This window comes from Vombatus ursinus, unplaced genomic scaffold, assembly GCF_900497805.2.
Source record: "Vombatus ursinus unplaced genomic scaffold, bare-nosed wombat genome assembly UNPS02010219.1, whole genome shotgun sequence".
Classification (NCBI taxonomy): Eukaryota; Metazoa; Chordata; class Mammalia; order Diprotodontia; family Vombatidae; genus Vombatus; species Vombatus ursinus.
This window is the reverse complement of record NW_020949997.1, coordinates 7,144,193-7,164,829: the sequence shown is the minus strand read 5'-3', so window position 1 is coordinate 7,164,829 and position 20,637 is coordinate 7,144,193. Positions and strand designations below refer to the sequence as shown.

Sequence of the window (20,637 nt, the reverse complement as noted above, 5' to 3'; positions counted from 1 at the left end):
ATTCGAGAGTCATTTGTACAGACATGGGAAGTAAAGACCCTTCAGCTGGTGATTATTTTGTTGTCGTTCATTCTTCATTCTAGAAAAGGACCAATGACATCAGGAGGGTGATGTCTTGCCTTGTGCGTGAGTTGGATTTAAGTGAGACAGAACGAAGCAAAGTCATCAGTCTCATTCTCTCCTCCAGAGCCATAAGACTCCAATGGTAAGACAAAAGTCAAGATGATTGGCAATGGCCCCCATGCATGGGCAAAATCACTAAGGAAAGGAATACCCAGAGAGAAAAGAGGACTAGGATGGAACCTTGGGAAATACCCAAGGTTAAGGGGTAGAACATGGACAATGGCTCCAGTAAAGTTTAGGGAAAAGGGCAGACAGGTAGGAGGAAAACTTAGCAAAGGTAATGGTATAGGAGCTAAGGGAAGAGAGAGTATATAAGAGGAGGGAATCATAGGTACTCCACAAAGTGGCAAAGAAGTCAAATGGGACAACTGAGAAAAGTCCATGAAATTTAGCAACTAAGAAATGACTGAAGCCTTAGAGAGGACCACTTGGGTCCAGGGGTAGCTAGCTGATAGTGATAGCTCATATTTATAATATAGAGCTTCACAGTTCACAAGGCACTTTATAGTTTCCCCTCCTAACAACCCTGAGAGGTAAATATTATTATTGTTATTTTACAGATGAGGAACTGAAGCAGACAGAGGCTGAATAACTTGCCCAGGGTCTCATAGTTAGTAAGCATCTGAGAGAGAATTAGAATTCTTCTAATTCTCCAAGTCCAGCTCCCTATCTACTGAGCCACCACAATGGAGATAAGATCAAAAGTCAGATTTAAAAGGATTGAGAAGTGAATGTGCATTGAGGAAGAGAAAGCTATGTAGATGATTTTTTTAAAAAAGAATTTTGGAGAAGACAGAAAGGATATAGGTAGGTATTTTTAAGGATGAGAGGGAGCTGGGCATGTTTGAAGAAGGGGCAGACAGAGACATAGAGAGGGGAGAAGGGGAAAGGGAGTGGGGGAGAGAGGGAAAGAAGAGAAAAGGAGAAGGAAAGAGGAAGAGACGGAGAGAAGAACAGGATACTTGCAAAGTATCCCTTTGCAAGAAGGGATACTTCTTTCTTGGGGACTGGAACAAAGGAAGAGAAAACAATGGAAAGGACAATGCAAAAGGATTTTGAACTGTGGGCATGGGAGAAAAGGGTGTTCACAGAGGATGGCTTTGATATTGTCATTAAAACAGAAATTGAAGAGAGAGTCTCTGCTGAGGAAAAGGAAAAGAAATCAAGTTGGAGGCTTGAGGAGAGAGTAATATGTTTGGCCCAGCTGTGTGAAGTTCCATAGACAGTCAAACAAGGAAGAAAAAAAAAAGATTATTCTGTAGCAACGGGCTCAACTGGCATTATGCATTGATCTCATTCAGGCATTTTCAGAGGCTCAGGAATAGGATCAGAGAAAAATAATGGAGGCAATTCACGGTTGAGATATAGAAATGTGTGAGCGTTTTTAGGGTGAAGGATTCAAGGGCAGTATACAGGAGACAGCTGAACTTCTCACTTAAAATATTAAGAATGGCATCAACCCTCCTCAATTTATATATCTGGGGAGATGTTATTGTTGTTTAGAACCTGTATTTAGGGCGTGATGGAGATAGGTAGAAAAAGAAGCTGAAACTCAAATTGGTCAAGTCTATTGTTTTTGGTTTTTTGGTTTTTTGTTTTTTTAGCAACTCTGACAAATGGTTTGCTTGGGGAGAAAATGAAAGAAACCCAATGGAGAAAATGAGCTCTTTTCTGATCATCTGAGGGTTTTCATTAACACAGATCATCAAGACAATGGCATGTTGGCTACTATTTCTAGTCCATCCAAAAATCCCTGGGTGTTCACATCCAATATCATTAGAATTTTAAAATAGCGATCCCATCTCCTTTCAGCTACTTATTAATTTTAGCATGTCACTTATGCTAATGTTTAGTTAGCAAATATTTAATCAGCTCAGATGGCCAAAAGAAAGTTTTACCTGCTGGTAAAAGTCAGCGCTAATGCCGTTGCCAAATGAGGCATCAATCGGAGGTACTGCGTTTGGTGTTCAATGATCTTGACTTCTTCCTTGGCCTTGGGCCCAAACTGCCTCCGGCTAGAAGTAGTAAAAGCAAACATGATATTTTATTGAAATTCAAAAGGCAAAACCTTTGTGTTTCTGGTGAGACAAGTGAACAGACAGCATGAAACTGTTGCAAAAGCCAAACAGCAGCCTATTTGTCTTCCAAAATTGTTTAGAAACAGAATCTAATAGTGTCTTTCAAAATTTGATTTAAAACAATTAAAAACCATAAAGTCTCCCCTCCCCCCCATATATACAGAACAACAGCACCTGAAGATGGGTCAAAAGGAAGCTTTTTAATGTTTTCCTCTAGATACAACCCTTTCCCTCCATTTCATGGGCAAAGAGATTTTTATTGCTTAACATTTATATGGCATTTGATAGTTTCCAAGTGCCTTAAGATCATTAATTATTCGGTTTAACTAACTTTGTGACATAATTAAGAGGATGGTAGTGATATTCTAGAACATATTTCAAAAGGACATTCTCAGAAGGAAACCAACTTTAACCCTGGTGTTCCTGTCAAATTCAAATACAGGTCATTATTTTCAGCCTCCCTGAGGCCCCCCCTGTGGTTTCAAGTGGAAAAGGTATCTTCACTTCCTGCCTTCAATTACTGTTGAGTCTCTCCCATGCCCTATAAAACAGCTGCTGTGCTTTCCTCTCAAGGTAGGCATGTCAAGGGTGAATACAACCATTCCAGCAAGGAGTTTATAAAATATCAGGGGATCTTTTGCATGAAAGGTGCTCTATCACTGTAGGTCATGATCATTAACGAGCAAATGTTTAAATGAACTTTCATAAAACCCCCAGGGCTGCTAGGAACTTTGAGGGGTCATCGAATCTGTGCCCCTAACTCTCTCTCAAAGCCCTAGACCTTAAACATAGTGTTTCTGAGTTGGTAGGGTCTGGATATTTAAAAGTAGTAATCACAACATGAGCAAGAACAGAATATTTCATATCTATTCATCATCTTTCTCAGGAGGCCATTTAATTACTGTATTCTATGAGGACATTTATTTCCTTGTAATAGCTTAGCTATGACCCAAGTCAATCAATAAATCAATCAATTAACAAGGATTAAATACTTGTTACATTTAATAGCAGTATGATTCATGGGAATTAGTATGATTGGTTAGCAATTAATAATATTAAGCAAACACTATATGCCAGGAACTGTGCCAGGCACTGGAGATACAAAGACCCACAAGAAGCTTACTGGGCCTATGGGAAAGACAACATTTAGTTAGACAGATAGATAAATAGATAGATAGATAGATGAGTATGTATATACACAAAGTAAAATTAAATAAAAAAACCAAACATTTAAAAATACTTACATTGAGAAAAAATAAAAAATTAAATGTTAAAAATATTAATAGCAAGCCACATTTATGGAGTACTTTAAAGATTATAAAGTATACTCAAAGAAGTATTTCCTATGTGGGGATAAAAATCTATCAAATTATAGTCAGTGTACTCTTCCATAGTATCGTACCTGTACACTTTGGGTAAATAGCTGTTACAAAGGATGTGATAAATCTTAACACCTTAAAAAAACAATACTACTTCAACATGACATGTTGTACAATATCTTCCCAAGTTCCCCTGTATTGGAGGGATCTAGTTTTCATTGGTTCACTGTATCTCATTCACTAATTAAAGCTGGGCTTCCCTTCCCAGTAATCTTTTCATTATCCTCCTCTGCGTTTAGGAATATAAACCCCATTCAGAGACAAGACACACTCAGTCAAAGTTTAAATTGGACAGAATTAGGGAAGGTGGTTGAGGGCTAGGATGACAGCCTTTTACTGTGTCTTAGACCTGGTCCTTTTCATCTGAGGTTGATGTGAAGAAGTTAAGGAATAAATACGTTGTCAAATGGTTTGGGGAGAGTGAGAGAATCCTCTGAGAAGTCATCTCACTAGCCCAAAAACTTTCAGACCTCTCAAAGCAGCCTGTTCCCTACTGTATAGGTCATTTAACAGATGAAAAGAATGTGCTGTGGACAAGGATGATAAAAGAAGTCCATAGCAAAGTCAAAAGGAGCACTCAGAGGGCTCAATTCAATTGCCCTCCTAGCTTTTAGACCAACTATGAGGAAGGAAAGAGAGGAGACAAAGCTAACCATCCCATGCCATCCCAAGTGGGCTAGCCTTCCATATGCTCACTCCTGGAGCCTCAGTATCATCACAAGAACAACTGCTTATGTTTCTATAGCACTGAGTTGACAAAGCCCTTTCCTCACAACTATTCTGTAAGATGAGGCAACTAGGTGATATAGTGGAGGGAGATAGGAATTTAGAATTAGCAAGAATAGAGTTCAAACCCTGTTTCAGACTTAATCTCAAAGGTAAAGGCAGGGTGTTTACAGATGAAGGAATTAAAAATATACCTATTAGTGGATGACTGGGTGAATGAAAAAAATACATTTTAAATGTTTTCTACATCCAAAGCTAAGTGCTGGGAATAAAAATGGAAAAATAAGACAATCCCTGCTGTCAAGGAGTTCACGTTCTAATAGGAGGAGGCAGCACACCTAGGAAAGTTGGTTTCTGGGAAGACAGAAGGAGTAAGTCTCCCATGGGGTAGAGGCAAGGCATGGTTTTTAGTGTCATTTCCATGAATAAAATCATGTCCACTTCTGAGGTTGTTCCATTTGACAGTGCCTAGGACTAGGGTGGCAAGAACTTTCTTTTATATACCTTTCAGTATCCGTAGATATGGAAAAAACAGGGGTTACTCCTTTGGAAGATGGTTATTGGGGGCAGGCTAGTAGTAGGGTCAGTAATGTGTATGGGGTGCTGCCATTCTTAGGGCGTTTAGGTGCAGGGTTCTAGGTCTGAGAGAGGTGGTGGTCGAAGTATAGAGGATGATTTGGCCCATATGGAAACACCTCCTGTCTTGTCTTCAAAGTGTCTTAATGGCTTCAATGCTACTGAAAGGTCAAAGATGAGGATGGGAAGAATAAGAAAAAGCTATTGGATTTAGCAGTGAGATCACTGGTAAACTTGGAGAAAGTGTTTTCAATAGAATTGAAGGGGAGAAAAACCAGATTACAGGAAGGAATTAATGGCTATTTAGAACAGAAAGATGGGAGGAGAAGATAACTCCACAAGTTGGGCAGTGAAGGAAAGGAATGTATTTTATTTTAATATTAAATTCAGTCTCAGACTTATTGTTCTTAATAATTTGTTGCTCACAGGGGCAGCTAGGTGGGCAGTAGATAGAGCACTGGCCTCGAAGTCAGGAGAACCTGAGTTCAAATCCACCTCAGACCAAACACTTGACACTCGCTGTGTGACCCTGGGCAAGTCACTTAACCCCAATTGCCTAAAAAATAACAATAATAATAATAATAATAATTTGTTGCTCACATTGAATGATCATCCACTCATTTCCTCAATACATCAAGCATCTGTGATGAGTACTCCTTCAATTTCATACTGAGATTGACTCCTATTTCAGACACTTACTAGCTGTGTAGCCTTGAACAAGTCATTTAACCTCTGTCTATTTCAGTTTCCTTACCTGTAAAATGGAATTAATCATAGTACCTTCCTCCCTCATGGTTATTGTAAGGATCAAATGAGAAAATATGCAAGGTGCTTTACAAACCTTAAAGCACTATATAAATGTTAGTTATCATTATTAATAAGTTAGGTAGTACTTTATTACTGCTATTTTCCAAGTGGGAAAACAGGCTCAGAAAAGTTAAACAATTTGCCCCATATCACCTAGTTAGTATTTTAGCCAACATTTTAACCCAGGTGTGCTGACTCTAAGTACAGCATCTTTCCACGCTCTTCCATCAACATAGGATTGGATTTTGGTTCACCTTATTTGCTAATGCAGAAAACAATCTTTCTTTTTAGCAATTATGTTGAAAGTGGCACCCATATTAAGGCTGTACTATCTTTCCACCCCACCCCATACTGGAGAAAGAAGAGCATGGTACCAGGAAGTGACACAATATCCCAATTTTCCCAAAGAGATTCCATTAGAATCATTATCATTATTATTATCGTCATCATCATCGTTAGCACTTATATAGTGCTTTGGGCCAGCTAGGTGGCACAGTTAATAGAGTGCAGGGCCTGGAATCAGGAAGACTTATCTTCCTGAGTTCAAATCTGGCCTCAAAGACTTACTAGCTGTGTGATCCTGGGCAAGTCATTTAACCATGTTTGCCTCAGTTTCCTCATCTGTAAAATGAGCTGGAAAAGGAAATGGCAAACCATTCCAGTATCTTTTCCAAGAAAACCCCAAACTGAGTCACAAAGAGTTGGACATGACTGAAAAACAACTGAATAAAAACATATAGTGTTTTAAGTTTTGCAAAGAGCAAATATTATCTCATTTGATCCTCATGACAACCCTAGGAGGAAGATGCTAGTGTTATCTTCATTTTGCAAATGAGGAATTGAGGCAAACAAGGCTAAGTGAATTGCCCAGGATCACATAACTAGTAGGCGACTGAGGTCAAATTTGAACTCAAGTCTTCCTGACTCCAAGTTCAGCACTCTATCTAAATGTTCAACTGAACTACAAGAAAACTTTCTAAACTAGGAAGTAGCCATATGGAGACCCAAACTAGACCTCTGCAAGGTATTTCTCCCCAGATCCTCAGAAGCATATGGGAACACGTCTGGCTGGATCCCCTACAGGAAGAAGGGACAAACCCTTGAGTGGTTGTCACTCTACCACAACAACAGGGGAAGGAGTGTCCTCTCCCCTCTCCCATCAGATTTGCCGAAAGAACAAATAGTGTCTGCTCTAGGGGTGAAATGTATATGTATGGAAAGTAAAAGGAGGACTTACTCCGAGGGAAACCTAAGTCCCCATAGCTTTGGGGGAAAAGAAGGAATGAAGTACACCTCAGGTCTATCACTTTAAAAGACAACCCATGGGAAAGATAAGCATTGCAACGGCTCATCTTCTAAAGGCACGCTGTTCAGAGCTGGAAGAGGAAAGGGCTCATGGTCATCCTGCCTTGCTTTGATGAGCTTAAAAAAAAAAGACTGATGAAGATAACTGAAGCATATGCACCACTCTCTCTGAGGACCTTGACAAGATCCTCTAAGTTAACCAATATGCCTTGTTATGTTGGAACATTATGGGCATTCAAATGAGATGTCTGGCAATTCACAAATCAAGGAAAAATCAAGGGAATGAAAAATGAATATTGCTAACAATTTTGATTCCAGAGGATAGATGACAACTTATACTTTCCTCCTCTTGGCAATGGATTACAGGTCTGGCCTGAGGTATATGATATTAAACATGATCGTTGTGTCAGTTTATTTTAATTAACTGTCGTTCATTGTTGTAAGAGAGGATTCTATAAGAAGGTGGTCCTGAGAAATGCCAGTGATTTTTTTTAAAGCATCAGTCGAACGTTCATTTTTAAAAAAGAATTTATATTTCTTCAATAAGCCATCCACTGAGTTGGCCAAACATCACCTAAAACATGAAAAGATACTGAAGAGGAAAAATGAGTTGGACACAGAATTGAAGGATGGTAGTGGTCTAGATCGTAAGCTATGTTCTTACACAAAATCCCATCTTTTCAACACTGATTTTTTCCTGGTGATGCTATATGGCTGTGAGTCAAGGAATAGCCATAATCTCAGAAGAATCCAAAGTGCATGAAACCCAAGAGATAATGAAAAGACAGGTCAGGTACATATTCAGCCATAGTCCATTACTTATGATGACTCAGATTCAAAAAGAGGCATAAAATACAATATTGAGGACATACATAGCTGGAAAAGGAGGGAAGCCAATTGTGTAGCAAGGTTGAATACAACAGACGGACAACCAAAGAGCTGCCCTGCTATCCACCAAATACTGAAAGAACCAAAGGAAGGCCTCAACACCTTGGACAGACACTCTACGGTAGATTCAGAGCAAAATATGGACAAGAATCACACAGGATAAGAAAGAGTAGAGGGATCACCATCTGTGTGGGTGGGGAGAGAGGGCCCACATCAAAGAGATAGCTATCAAAGTGGCTCATACTTTGAAGTACTGATGGATTGAAACATGAGGAGCCACTGGAAATTTGACAAACAGAAGAACTCACCCACATTATTCTATAACAAAGAAAGTTGTTATAATTTCTGGGTTTGGTGTCCTCCATAGTGTCAGACAGCTAGAGAAAGCTTTCTTTTCAGAAAAGAAATTGGGTGGGAAAGGAAGAGACTGTACGGAAAGCAACTTTTATCATGTGTTACATACATACCCACATACCCATGCCTATAGCTCTTTAAGATTTGCAAAACACTTCACATGTGTGATCTCATTTGATCCTCACAATAACCCTGGAAGGTAGATGATATTATTATCCTCGTTTTACAGATGTGGAAATAGACATCGGGAAAGGCTAAGTGACTTACCCAAGATCATACAGCTAGGAAGTATCTAGTTTCCTTAGAAACACTGAGCTGCATTGCAGCATCACTTCATAGTAAACCACCAATCACTGTTCCCACCAGCTGGGTCTCACTGGTGAGGCAGAGTCATGAATTTTGTCACAAAGGATCCTTTCTGTTCTTTCTTTTAAGAGTTATGCTATATTGCTCCTCAATTGCATATCAATTATAATGATCTGACTAGAGACAGTTTTACGTCAGCTTTTTATAGCCTGGTTTTTAGAACTATAGCATGCATAATGCTGAGTGAAGTCAATGGAACCAGGAAAATCTTGTACACAATAACAGCAACTTTGTGTGATGATCAACCAGGATAGACTTAGCTCTTCTCAGTAATACAATGATCCAAGACAATTCCAAAAGACTCATGATGGAAAATGCTATCCACATCCAGAGAAAGAACTATGGAATCCAAATCAAAGCATACTATTTTAACTTTTTTTGTTTTTCATTTCTTCTTTCTCATGGTTCTTCCCTTTTGTTCTGATTCTTCTTTCATAACGTGACTACCATGGAAATATGTTTAACATGATTACAATTGTATAACCTATGTAAGATTGCTTCCTTTCTTGGGGAGGGTGGAGGGAAAGGAGTGAGGGAGAAAAATTGGGAACTAAAAATCTTACAAAAATGAATGCTGAAAATTCTCTTTACATGTAAGTAGAAAAAATATTAAGTTAAAAAAAGCTATAGCATATATTTATTTATCTCTTTAAAATCTGCAAAAGACATTTTCTCCTTTGAGCCTCAGAGTTTGTGACATAGATGCTATTATTGTCCCTATTTTACAGATGAGGAAATGAGAGGCTTGACTTGCTCAGGGTCACATAGCAAGGAGGCGTCAGAGGTGGGATGTGAATCAAGAATTCCCTTTTTCCAACCCTATCTGCTTGGTCACATATTCTCCTAAAGTTTCTGTGCTAGCAGAGGTCAGGTGATAATATTTTAACATTGTCTCAACTGCTTTACTAATTATTTTAAAAGAACATGCTTCCAATTTTCCGGCAAAAAACAGTCTAAGTCCTCAAAAGGACTTTTTGGTGTTTAGTGTTCGGTGTTTAACAGAAATTGACCAGGATTTCTTTGGTCCTCTATGCTCAGTGTGTGATCCTTGATGTTTCTTACCAATCCTGAAAGATCATTTTGAACATCTCCTCCACAGGTAGATTTTGAACAGATGTGTGATGGGGCCAGTTTCTGCTTTCAAGACTATTGGTAAGTTTTCAGTTTGAGCTTTTACACCTCAGAAATCAGCAAGCTACAAATCAGGACTTGATTTTTTTTTGTTGCCTAGACTTAAAATATTAGCAGCAAATTAAACTTCAGAGTGTGTCCTGTGTACATTCACCCCACCAAGAAAGCCAATTGTTAAACATTTGCCAGCACACCCATCCCTGCAAGGAACCTCAGATATTATCTAATCCAACCTCCTCCTTGTTAGGAAGTTTATTCTTATTCTTATTCTTTTTTTTGGAGGCAGTTGGGGTTAAACGACTGGCCTAGGGTCACACAGCAAGTAAGTGTCTGAGGCCAGATTGGAACTCAAGTCCTCCTGACTCCAGGGCCGGTGCTCTATCCATTGTGCCACCCAGCTGCCCCAAGAAGTTTATTCTTATAGCAAGTCAAGATTTTCCTCTTTGGAACTGCCACCCATTATTCTGCTTTTGGGAAGTTCTTCAAATACTATGGAGGTAATTTGTGTAGTGAATAGATCATTTGACCTATGAATAGGAAGACCTTTCCAACTTCATTGCTGCTGTTCAGTAGTGTCTGACTCTTCATGATCCCATTTGGGGTTTTCTTGACAAAGATACTGGAGTTGTTTGCCATTTCCTTCTCCAGCTCATTTTACAGATGAGGAAACTGAGGCAAATAGGAGTAAGTGACTTGGCCAGGGTCATACAGCTAGTAAGTGTCTGAGGCCATATTTGACCTCAGGAAGATGAGTCTTCTGATTCCAGGCCTGGCACTCTATACACTATGGCGCCATCTAGCTGCTCATTTTTTAACTTTATCTCACATCATTTCCCTCTATACATATTACACTCCAGGCAAACTGTATAACTGACCTCAAACATGCTCCGTGCTCTCTCACCTCTGTACCTTTGCTCTGGCTATGAATGTCTTGGCTCCATCTCCTTATCTGTTGAATTCCTACCCAGCCTTGAATAATAATAATAGCTAACTTTTATATAATGCTTACTATGTACCAGGAACTGTGCTAAGTGCATTACAAATATTATCTCATTTGATCCTCACAACAACCCTTTGAGGTAGGTACTTTTATTATCCCCATTTTACAGTTGAGGAAACAGAGGTAGACAGAGATGAACTGACTTGTCCAGAGTCACACAGCCGGTTAAGTGTCTGAGGCTTGATTTGAACTCAGGTCTTGCTGACTCCAGGCCCACCATTCTATCCACTGCTTCTCTTTTAAACCCTAAGTCAAACATCACCTCCTTCAGGAAGCAACTGATAACCTTCCCCCTAGTAACTCACATATCACCTAGTTCTGTCCCTTTATGATGTCCTTATCATATAATACTGGTTATCTCTCTTGGTGTCTTCACCGTGCGCTAGGCAGCGTGCTCTGTGAGAGCAGGAATCCTACCTTATTTAAACTTGTATTCTCCCCATCACTGGTCACAGTCTCTGTGCACAGTAAGAGCTGAACAAATACGTAATACTGCTTCTCCACTCAAAGGGAGTGCTGTGGAGAGCTCAATGGCTAAGCTTAGAGGTATAAAGTTTGTGTCTGAGAAAGGCTCAGAAGATTTAGAGGTGGAAGGAATCTTAAAGATTTCCCAGGCCACCTCTCCTCGATTTTACAGACATGAAAGCTGAGACCCAGAAGACTTATATGACTCGCCCAATATCACCCATGTAATAAGACAAGCTGGGGCAGTTAGCTGGCACCATAGTACATAGAGTGCTGGGCCTGGAATCAGGACGACTCCTCTTTGTGAGTTCAAACCTGGCCTGATACTTAATGGCTGTGTGACCCTGGGCAAGTCACTTAACCTTGTTCCCTTCAGTTCATCACCTGTTAAATTAGCCAGAAAAGGAAATGACAAACCACTCCAGTACCTCTGCCAAGAAAACCTCAAATAGGATCATGAAGAGTTGGACATGACTGAAACAACTGAACAACAATAATAATACACAAGCTAGGATTTGAACTCAAGTCCTCTCACTCCAAATTCAGCATTCTTTCTACTTTTTTCTATTCTCTACAATGTCTTGTACAGGTAGAAGCAATATGGTGAAGTAGAAACAGTGAGGGATTTGTTTCTTATGTTATGTTCAGTTCCAAATTCTCTCCCCTACCCATTGAGAAGGCAAAGAAACACAACACACATTATACATATGAAGTCATGCAAAACATATTTCTGCATTAGCCGTGTTCCAGAAACAGGGGGTGGGGGTTGGGAAAAATATACTTTAATCTACACTTAGAGTTTATCAGTTTTCTCTTTGGAGGTGGATAGCATTTTTCATCATGAGTCCTTTGGAACTGTGGTAGATCATTTCACTTTGCATCAGGTTATATATATAAGTCTTCCCAGGTCTTTCTGAAACCATTCTCTTCATCATTTCTTACAGCACAATAGTATCCTGTAACATTCATATACCATAATTCTTTGCCTCCATAAAAAGAGTTATTACAAGTATTTTTGTATATATGGTCCTTTTCCTTTTATCTCTTTGGGGCACACACATAATAGCAGTATTGCTGGGTCAAAGGGTGTACACAGTTATATAGCTTTTGGAAAATAGTTCCAAATTGCTCTCCAGAATAGATGGATTAGCTCACAGTTTCAGCAAGAGGGCATTAGTATACCTATTTTCCCACATCCCCTCCAGCATTTGTCATTTTCCTTTTCTGTCATCTTAGCCAATCTGATGGGTGTGAAGTGGTACCTCAGCGCTGTTTTAATTTGCATTTCTCTTATTACTGGTTTAGAACATTTCTTCATATGACTATCGATAGCTTTAATTTCTTCTAAATACTTCCTGTTTGAATCCCATGGAATTTATCAATTGGTAATGACTCTTATTCTTATAAATTTGGCTCAATTCCCTATATATTTGAGAAATGAGACCCTTTATCCAAGGAACCTGCTGCAAAGATTTTTTCCCAGTTTCCTGATTTTCTTCTAATTTTGACTGCATTGGTTTTATTTGTGCAAAACATTTTAAATTTTATGTAATCAAAATCATCCATTTTACCTCCTGTGAACCAATCTACCTCTTTTTTGGTCACGAACTCTTCCCCTATCCATAGATCTGTCAAGTAATTTCTTCTGTGCTCCTTCTACTAATTTGTTTATGATATTATCCTTTATGTTTAAATTATGTACTCACTCTGAGCTTATCTTGGCATACAGTGTAAGATGTGGGTCCATGCCTAGTTTCTGCCAGACTATGTTCCATTTTCCCCAGCAGTTTTTGTCTAACAGTGAGTGTCTAACCCAATAGTTGTGATTGTTGGGTTGATCAAACACTAGGTTCTGTACTCATTTGCTTCTGGTACTGCTGAGCCCCAAGTGAGGTACTTGTAATCAAGAAAGACTTTGGTTTAAATCCTAGCCGTGACAGTAACTCTGTGTCCTCTGACAAGTCATTTAACCTTTCTGAGCCTTAGTTTCCTCAACTGTAAAATTCTGATATAATATTTACACAATTTGTCTTGTAGGGTTATTATGAGGAGAATATTTTGTAAACTATTGAAGGGAGGAGCAAGGAGGGAATTGGTTTTATTCTTCAGTGTGGCAGCTGTCTTTGCTCTGACTCATGGACATAGATGGCAACCATAATCCTAGCCAGGCTTCTCACAAATGTGTGTTCTCAGGCACAAGGGAGAAGGGATGAGGGGGGAGGAAAAGCTAAAGCATCCAAACAATATGTCCAGTGGTTGATGGGTTAGGAGTACTATCTTTATAAGTGAGGGACAGTCATAGGCAGACAACCTGAGTATCCCTCCTTTAAGAGAATTATGTAAAGGGAAAAAATATGCTGCATGCAAAATAAAGAAAATAAATAGGATCATTGATTAACCAAGCATTTGCCTCTTATAGCAATCATTCTGCAAAGTAAGATATTTTCCAGATTCTGCATTCTGGCTGTACATTCTGCCAGGCCATGTAGGAACTGTCTTTTCAGGATGCTGATAGGGTAGAAACCCATTTCTGGCAAGAGAACTGGAGTGTCTCAGCTCTCTGTGATGACATATTATTGGCCTATGGCCTTTGGGGAGGCCAACTGTTTTCTTTCAAAATTATAAGTAGGGAACTGCTCACTCTCTTTCCCTGGCTTCACAAATTGCTTGTTCCCTCTAAGCACACGACTATCTGAGAAAATGGATGCTGCAGTTTTCACTTGATTAATATCTCTTTAATCCAAGGCACATGAGTGAGAATTTTTGAAATCTCACCGACTGAGCAAAGTTCTCTCAAACTGGGCTCACAATTCTCAATCTCTATGGAGCTACTAATGGCAATCCACCCTGGAAATGGATTAAGGTTGGGTGGTCTTAGCCCTAACTCTTAACCCTGCTTTCTTCTCAATAGCAGACACGATCTTCAACAAGACTACCTTCATTTTCTTGTCCATTGTCTTGGGCTCCTGACTCCTTAAGTCATCTACTTATGAGCCTTTATAAGAAGATGTTATGTTACTATCAAGACAATAAAATGGTGGCACTGATGAATGCAAGGTTGGTGAGACAATTTCAAACTTCTTTCTGTACCAAATTTCATTTCCCCTTTTTCCCTCCTCTGTGTTTTCTTTTTTCCAAAATGAAAGGATCTGTTGCTAAGAGCTATGTGCCTACAGTGATCAGAACCATCATGGTGTCATCAAGAATATATCATACCAGGTTAACCTTATTTCCTTTTCTGGCAAAATTACTAAACCAAAAGATTAGGGGAATGAACTGCACTCAGTTTCACCAGCATCTTAACAAAGCATAGGACTAGGTTCTTATGATATTTCTCTGGAAAAGATGGAAAAACATGGGACAGACCTTAAGACAATTACATTGATTTATAACTGGTTGAACTGTGAGGCAGTCTAGTGCAGTGTAAAGATTGCTAGATTTGGAATCAGAGGACCTGCTTATGAATCCTAGCTCTGCCCTATACTACCAAAGTGATCTTGAGTAAATTACTTAACCTCTATGGGCCTTAGTTTCACAGTAAAATAGAAAGTTAGACTAGATCAATGGTGTCAAAATTAAAAATGAGGGCCACTAATCCTATAGGCTGTATATCAACTTAGTTTTAAAATGTAATATTATCTATGTTTTTTTTAATTTTATTTAAAAATTTCCCAATTACATTTTTATCTGGTTCAGGTAGCATTCAGGATATTGTGGGTTACACACAGCCCATGGACTATTTATCTGACACCTCCAAACTCGATGATCTCTAAGTGTCCCATTATAGCTCTAAATCTAAGATTTATAAATGACTAGACCCAAAGAATAGCTATTAATAGCTATGTTCACTTGGAAGGAGGTCTCCAGTGGAGTACCACAGAGATCTATGCTTGGTCAGGATCTGTCTAACATTTCTATCAGTGACTTGGACAAAGGCATCAATGGCACGCTTATCACATTTTCATGATATGAAGCCAAAAGGCAGAGTGAAAACACTGAATGACAAAGTCAGAATTTCAAAAAAGATCTTCATAGGCTCAAACACTGCAATTTAATGGGAGCAAAGGCAGAATCTTACATATGAGTTTAAAAAGTCTACTTCACAAATACAAGATTGAGGAGAAATGGGGTTCATGTGAAGAAGAGTTGGGCTTTTTGTGGACTACCTGCTCATTATCAGTCAACAGGATGCTGTGAGTGCCAAGAAAGCTAAGGCAATGTGATTAAGAGAAGTTCGGTGTCTAGGGCTAAGAAGGTGACAGTCTTGTCATACTCTGCTCTCATCAGACAACTGGAGTATTGTGTTCAGTTTAGAGCACCAGATTGCCCTTAGGAAGACTACTGGGAAGCTGATGAGTTTCCAGAAGAGGACAACCAGAATGGCAAAGGGACATGAGTTCGTGACATGAAAGGAGAAACTGAAGGAACTGGAGATACTTGTCCTGGAGAAGATAAGAGTTAGGACTGATGTGCTAACTGTATTCAAGTGTCTGAAGGCCTGTCCTGTGAAAGAGGGATTAGTGTTATTCTGCTTGGCCCCAGAGGGGAAGCAAGGAATACTGGCTGGATGCAAGTTGCAGTGAGGCAAATTTGGCCTCGGTTGTCAGAACCAACTTTCTAGCATTTAGAGACATCCAAAAGTGAATGCCTTGAGAAATATTGGGGTCTCCATCCCTGAAGGCCCTCAAATAAAGTCAGAAAGCAAAGCACTTGCAGAACAGCCATATTAAACTCAAAGTCAACTCAAAACACAAGTGGGTACAGCCAGAAACAGATTAAAATGTAACTGGGAAGTGTTTCACAAAATAAATAACACATATAATGTTAAATTTGTGGTTTCCTAAGTCAATATACAGCCCAGAGGTCCATTTCTATTTGAGTTTGACACCACTGTAATGAAGAGCATGCTGTCTGGAAGATTCTGATTCAGGTACAGGTTAGGCTGAGGTCCTTTCCCACTCAGATATTCTGTAAATGCCATATCCTCATTCCACCTCCCATCATGTAAAAACATTCCTAAAATAGCACAGCAGAAGTCACTCCTTAGGGCACGGAGAGTGAAGATTAATAATGTAAAGCAAAACAAAACTGATCAGCTTCAGAACACTGATTAATGCAGTGACCAATGGTGACCTCAGAAGATTTAGGATAAAGCATGTCTCTTGCCTCTTGCCAGAGAGGCAGTGAAATGCAGGCATGGATTTTCATATGTAATTAATGTGTTGGTTTGTTCTGTTTGCCTATTCTTATTTGTTACAAGGCAGGGAGTAATTGGAAATGACAATAAGCTCAGAGTGATGTGGAAATTAGAGCATCAACAACACATTTTGGAGGGATTATTAAATATATATACATATATGCATACACACACATATATATATGTATATATATACACACATATGTGTGTGTGTATATATATATATATATATACACACACACACACATATATATACATATACACACACATACATCTCTTTCTCTCTCCCTCTGAAGGAAACGAAGGACCAGAGAATGAATTGTCTAGAGTTAATGAGAAAGTCAGTCCAAAAGAAGACGCCAGGTTGGCCTATATCCTAAATTTCAACCCAATGGATTCTGCTCCTAGTACAAAGTAGTACTTTTAGTAAGTAAAACCTGAATAAGGTAGCATGTATCTCCAGTCTGGCGAAAAGAGCACTGGATTTGGAGCAAGAAAACTCAAGTTCAAATTTCACCTCTGCTACTTCCTTGCTTATGTGACCCGGAACAAATTGCTTTAATCTCTGAGTCATACATGATCATTCACATTCCTAGAGTAAAGGATTATAGAGTTAGCTCCCTAGACTGATTTTTTTTAAATACACTGAATAAACCTACATCATTAGTCTCAGCTCATTCAAAGGATGCTCAATGAGCACCTTCAAGATCCTTGACTGTGTAGCGAGGTTTATAAACTGGGTTTTTAATAGAAAAAAAAAAAAACAACACACATCTCTCAAAAGCCTTGGTGTGGGAGTAGCCCTCTGCCTGGCCCTGCCAATAACTCTCTCTACCTGGCTCTGAGTTCTAGCAAGAGGCCAGTGTGTGAGGATCATCAAAACAGTTCAGAAGTATCTTCTCCCACCCTTTCAGACTTCATGAATGTCTCAGTTATCAGCTTGAACTTGGGGTAAGGAGTGGGGTAGAGGTAGTGGTTTGTGAACCAGACCCCTGACTAGCTAGAGACTAAAGTCCACTAGGAGGAGTCCATTGGTAAGAGCCAGGGGAACACCGGCCGATCTGATAGGAAGGAAAGCCAGGAAAATAAGGTCTGTGGCTATTTCCTGGTCCCCTCCCCCCACGTCCTTCTAGAATTGTTAGCTCTGATCAGACTTTTCAAATTAGGAAATCAACAGACACGTGCTATGCAACTGCCAGGAACAACATTCTGCATTTAGTACCAGGGTCTTGAGTAGAGGAGCACTCAGTGGGTATTGGCTGCACTGAAAGCCTGAGTCACCCTTTGAGGGGCAGTGGCTCTCCCAGCTAAGGGAGCAGGCTGGGGAAATAAGTAAAGTTCCCCTAACTACACAACAGTGGCCAAATTTGAAGTGACGATTAGGACTAGAACTGGAGCTTAGAAGACAGGTGATTATTCCTACATAAGAGGATTCAGAGCTGGAAGGGACCTTCGAGGAGCTCACCCAATTATAATGTCTTCCTAGCCAAGTTGACCTCCGCCTGTTTCGTATTTTTCTTGTAGATATCTATATAAGCACATGTTGTCTCCTGGGTTAGAATGCAAATTCACTGAGTGCAGAGACTGATTCACTTTTGTCTTTGTACCACAGTGTACACAGTAGGAATTTAACAAATGTTTGTTGATGGACTGATTGATTCCAACCACTTCACTGTACTGATGGAGAAATTGACTTGACCTCAAGTGACTTACAGAGAGGTAAAGATCACACAGATAAATCCAAGTTCTCCAACTCCAAATACAATGCGCATTCTGCTTCATTATTCTTTCCCTTCTCCACTAGAGATCTTTCTAAGGTAAAAATAAATTATGTATTGGGTAGTAAGTTTTCCCTTTCTCCCCTTTTCTAAGTCAAGACATTACTGTCCTGATGTCATCGGTCGTCTTCAAGAGCTAAGGACTAACAACAATAAGAGGTTCTTACGGGGCAGCTAGGTGGTGCAGCGGGTAGAGCACCAGCCCTGGAGTCAGGAGGACCTGAGTTCAAATCCGACCTCAGACACTTGATACTTACTAGCTGTGTGACCCTGGACAAGTCACTTAACCCCATTGCCTAGCCCCCCAAAAAACAAAAAATCAAAACAAAAACAAAACAATAAGAGGTTCCTGGAATCCCTGTGTAGGGAAGCTAATACCAACAGTAGTGCTTTTTCCCTATTCACCAGAGACACAGAGTGGAGCTTTGCCTCAGGATGCCAAAAGTTAGAGAACACTGACAGCCTTGCAGTTCTTCCAAGGCATTAAAAATAACTGATCTCAGAAAAATTACTGACCTCAGAACCTAGTTAGCAAAGATCCTTGCTTGAAATAGGAAGGTATCAGATAAGCACTCCAGGTGAGCTCCTCCCTGGCTCAACCTGCCCTGCTTTCCCCACCCCACCAAGAAACTACTTCTCAGTGCCCTGATGTCTCCCCTACCCTTAACTGAATATGCCTTCAAAAGGTGATGTGAAGCCATGTCTTGAGTCAACTGCTATAGAAGCAAAAATGGCCAGCTATAATTCTGCTAACTAGATTGGCCAGACTTGACGGGAAAAAAAAGAAGAAGGGGGCAGTGAGGTGGCACAGTAGATAGAGCTCTGGCCTTGGAGTCAGGAGGACCTGAGTTCAAATCCAGTCTCAGACACTTGATACTTACTAGCCATGTAACCCTGGGCAAGTCACTTAACCCCAATTGCCTCACCAAAAAAGGAAAAAAAAAAGGTGGAAAGAGGTATGAAAAGAAAAAAAAATCAAGAAAAAATAGTTTTGAAGAAGTAGAAATAATTTATTTTAAACCACCTTAGAACTCAGGAACGCTGGGGGTGGAAAACATCAAGCAACAAATAAATATTTAGTAAGTACTTGCTATGTGCTAAATACCAAGGGCACAAAAAAGAGGCAAAAGACAGTCTCTGCCCTCCAGGAGCTTACAGTCTAATGGGGGAGACAACATGCAAAGAGATAAATACAAAGCAGGCTATACACAAGATAAATAGGAAATAATTGACAGAGGGAAGGCACTAGAATTAAGAGGGGTTGGGGAAGACTTCCTGTAGACTGTGGGATTTTAGTTGGGACTTAAAGGAAGCCGAGGAGTTCAGCAGGTAGAGATGAGGAAGGACATGATCCTAGGCTCATTTCGTGGCTCATAATGAGTAACTATGTAACGAGGATAACAGTTGGGCAAAACAAGAAACCAAATGGACTTCAGGTTTACTCTCACATCCCTGAACTCCAATCAGCAGCTACTGATCCATTCTTGCATCTGTCCATTGTTTAAAAAAAATAATAATTGGTGGTGGGAAGGGGCACAGAGGGTATGATAGAGACAACTTGTAACCAGGTCAAGTGAGGGGGAGAATGGACCTGAATGTTTTGAGTCATTCATCCATTCTTGCCTCATGGTAAGATTTTTGCCTGAACATTACAGCTCCAAAGATGTATGTTCCTGATGAGTTAGCTTGCATGCCTCTTGATATATACTGCTGGTTAGGGGGAGGGGAGGGTACTGTTTTTAATGCTTTTTTATCTGATTCCTTCCAAAGATGTTCAGTGAGGTCAGCTCTGTGACTCCAATAATGAAATCCCTCAGAGAGCAGACTGAGTACATTGAAACCATTATGTGAAGGTAGTTTCTGTGCTGTGGGCTGCAAGTTGGGTTTGGCAAAGAGAAAATCTGCAATTCCATTCTGTGGTCACCCATTATTTGTACTCCCAAACCTCAGCTAACAGCCATGAGGCCAGCAGAGTTTCAGAAATTTCCCTCAATTTGCCAGGGTCTTCAGCATGCAAACATGGGGACTGTGAGCAGCTCTACAATTCCCACAGCAAGATAGCAATTTCTGTGTGGCGAAGGTTTTCTTTGTCCCAATTTAGGATGCATGGAAATGAAATCTACCTCCTGCCTTATTTTAACATCACAGAACCTCAGAGTCCAGAGGGACCTCAGTGACTGCCATCCAGCACACACCTAAAAAAGGATCCCTTCAACAGCATCCTCAACAAGTGGTTGGTTAGCTAGTCTTTGCCTGAAAACCTGCAATGAAGGGAACCTAGTACCTCTCCAGGAAGCCCACTCTACTTTGGGGCAGTTCTGATTATTAAGAAGGCTTTCCTTACATCAAGGCTCAAATTAACCTCTTTGTAATTTTGGCCCTCTGGAGCCACGAAACACAAATACAATCCCTCTCCTACTGAAAAACCTTTCAAATATTTAGGGTCACAGATACAGATTTTGAG

General features: G+C 39.9%; 1 protein-coding gene across 1 annotated transcript in view; it reads right to left on the bottom strand.

The window, feature by feature from the left end:
* Positions 1 to 20,637, bottom strand: part of ACOXL (acyl-CoA oxidase like) — a 521,856-nt gene that overhangs the window by 237,676 nt on the left and 263,543 nt on the right. Inside the window, exon 11 of the mRNA XM_027853786.1 lies at positions 2,022 to 2,138. Within this exon, the coding sequence (XP_027709587.1) occupies positions 2,022 to 2,138 (117 nt within the window). The remainder of the gene's footprint in view (positions 1 to 2,021; positions 2,139 to 20,637) is intronic.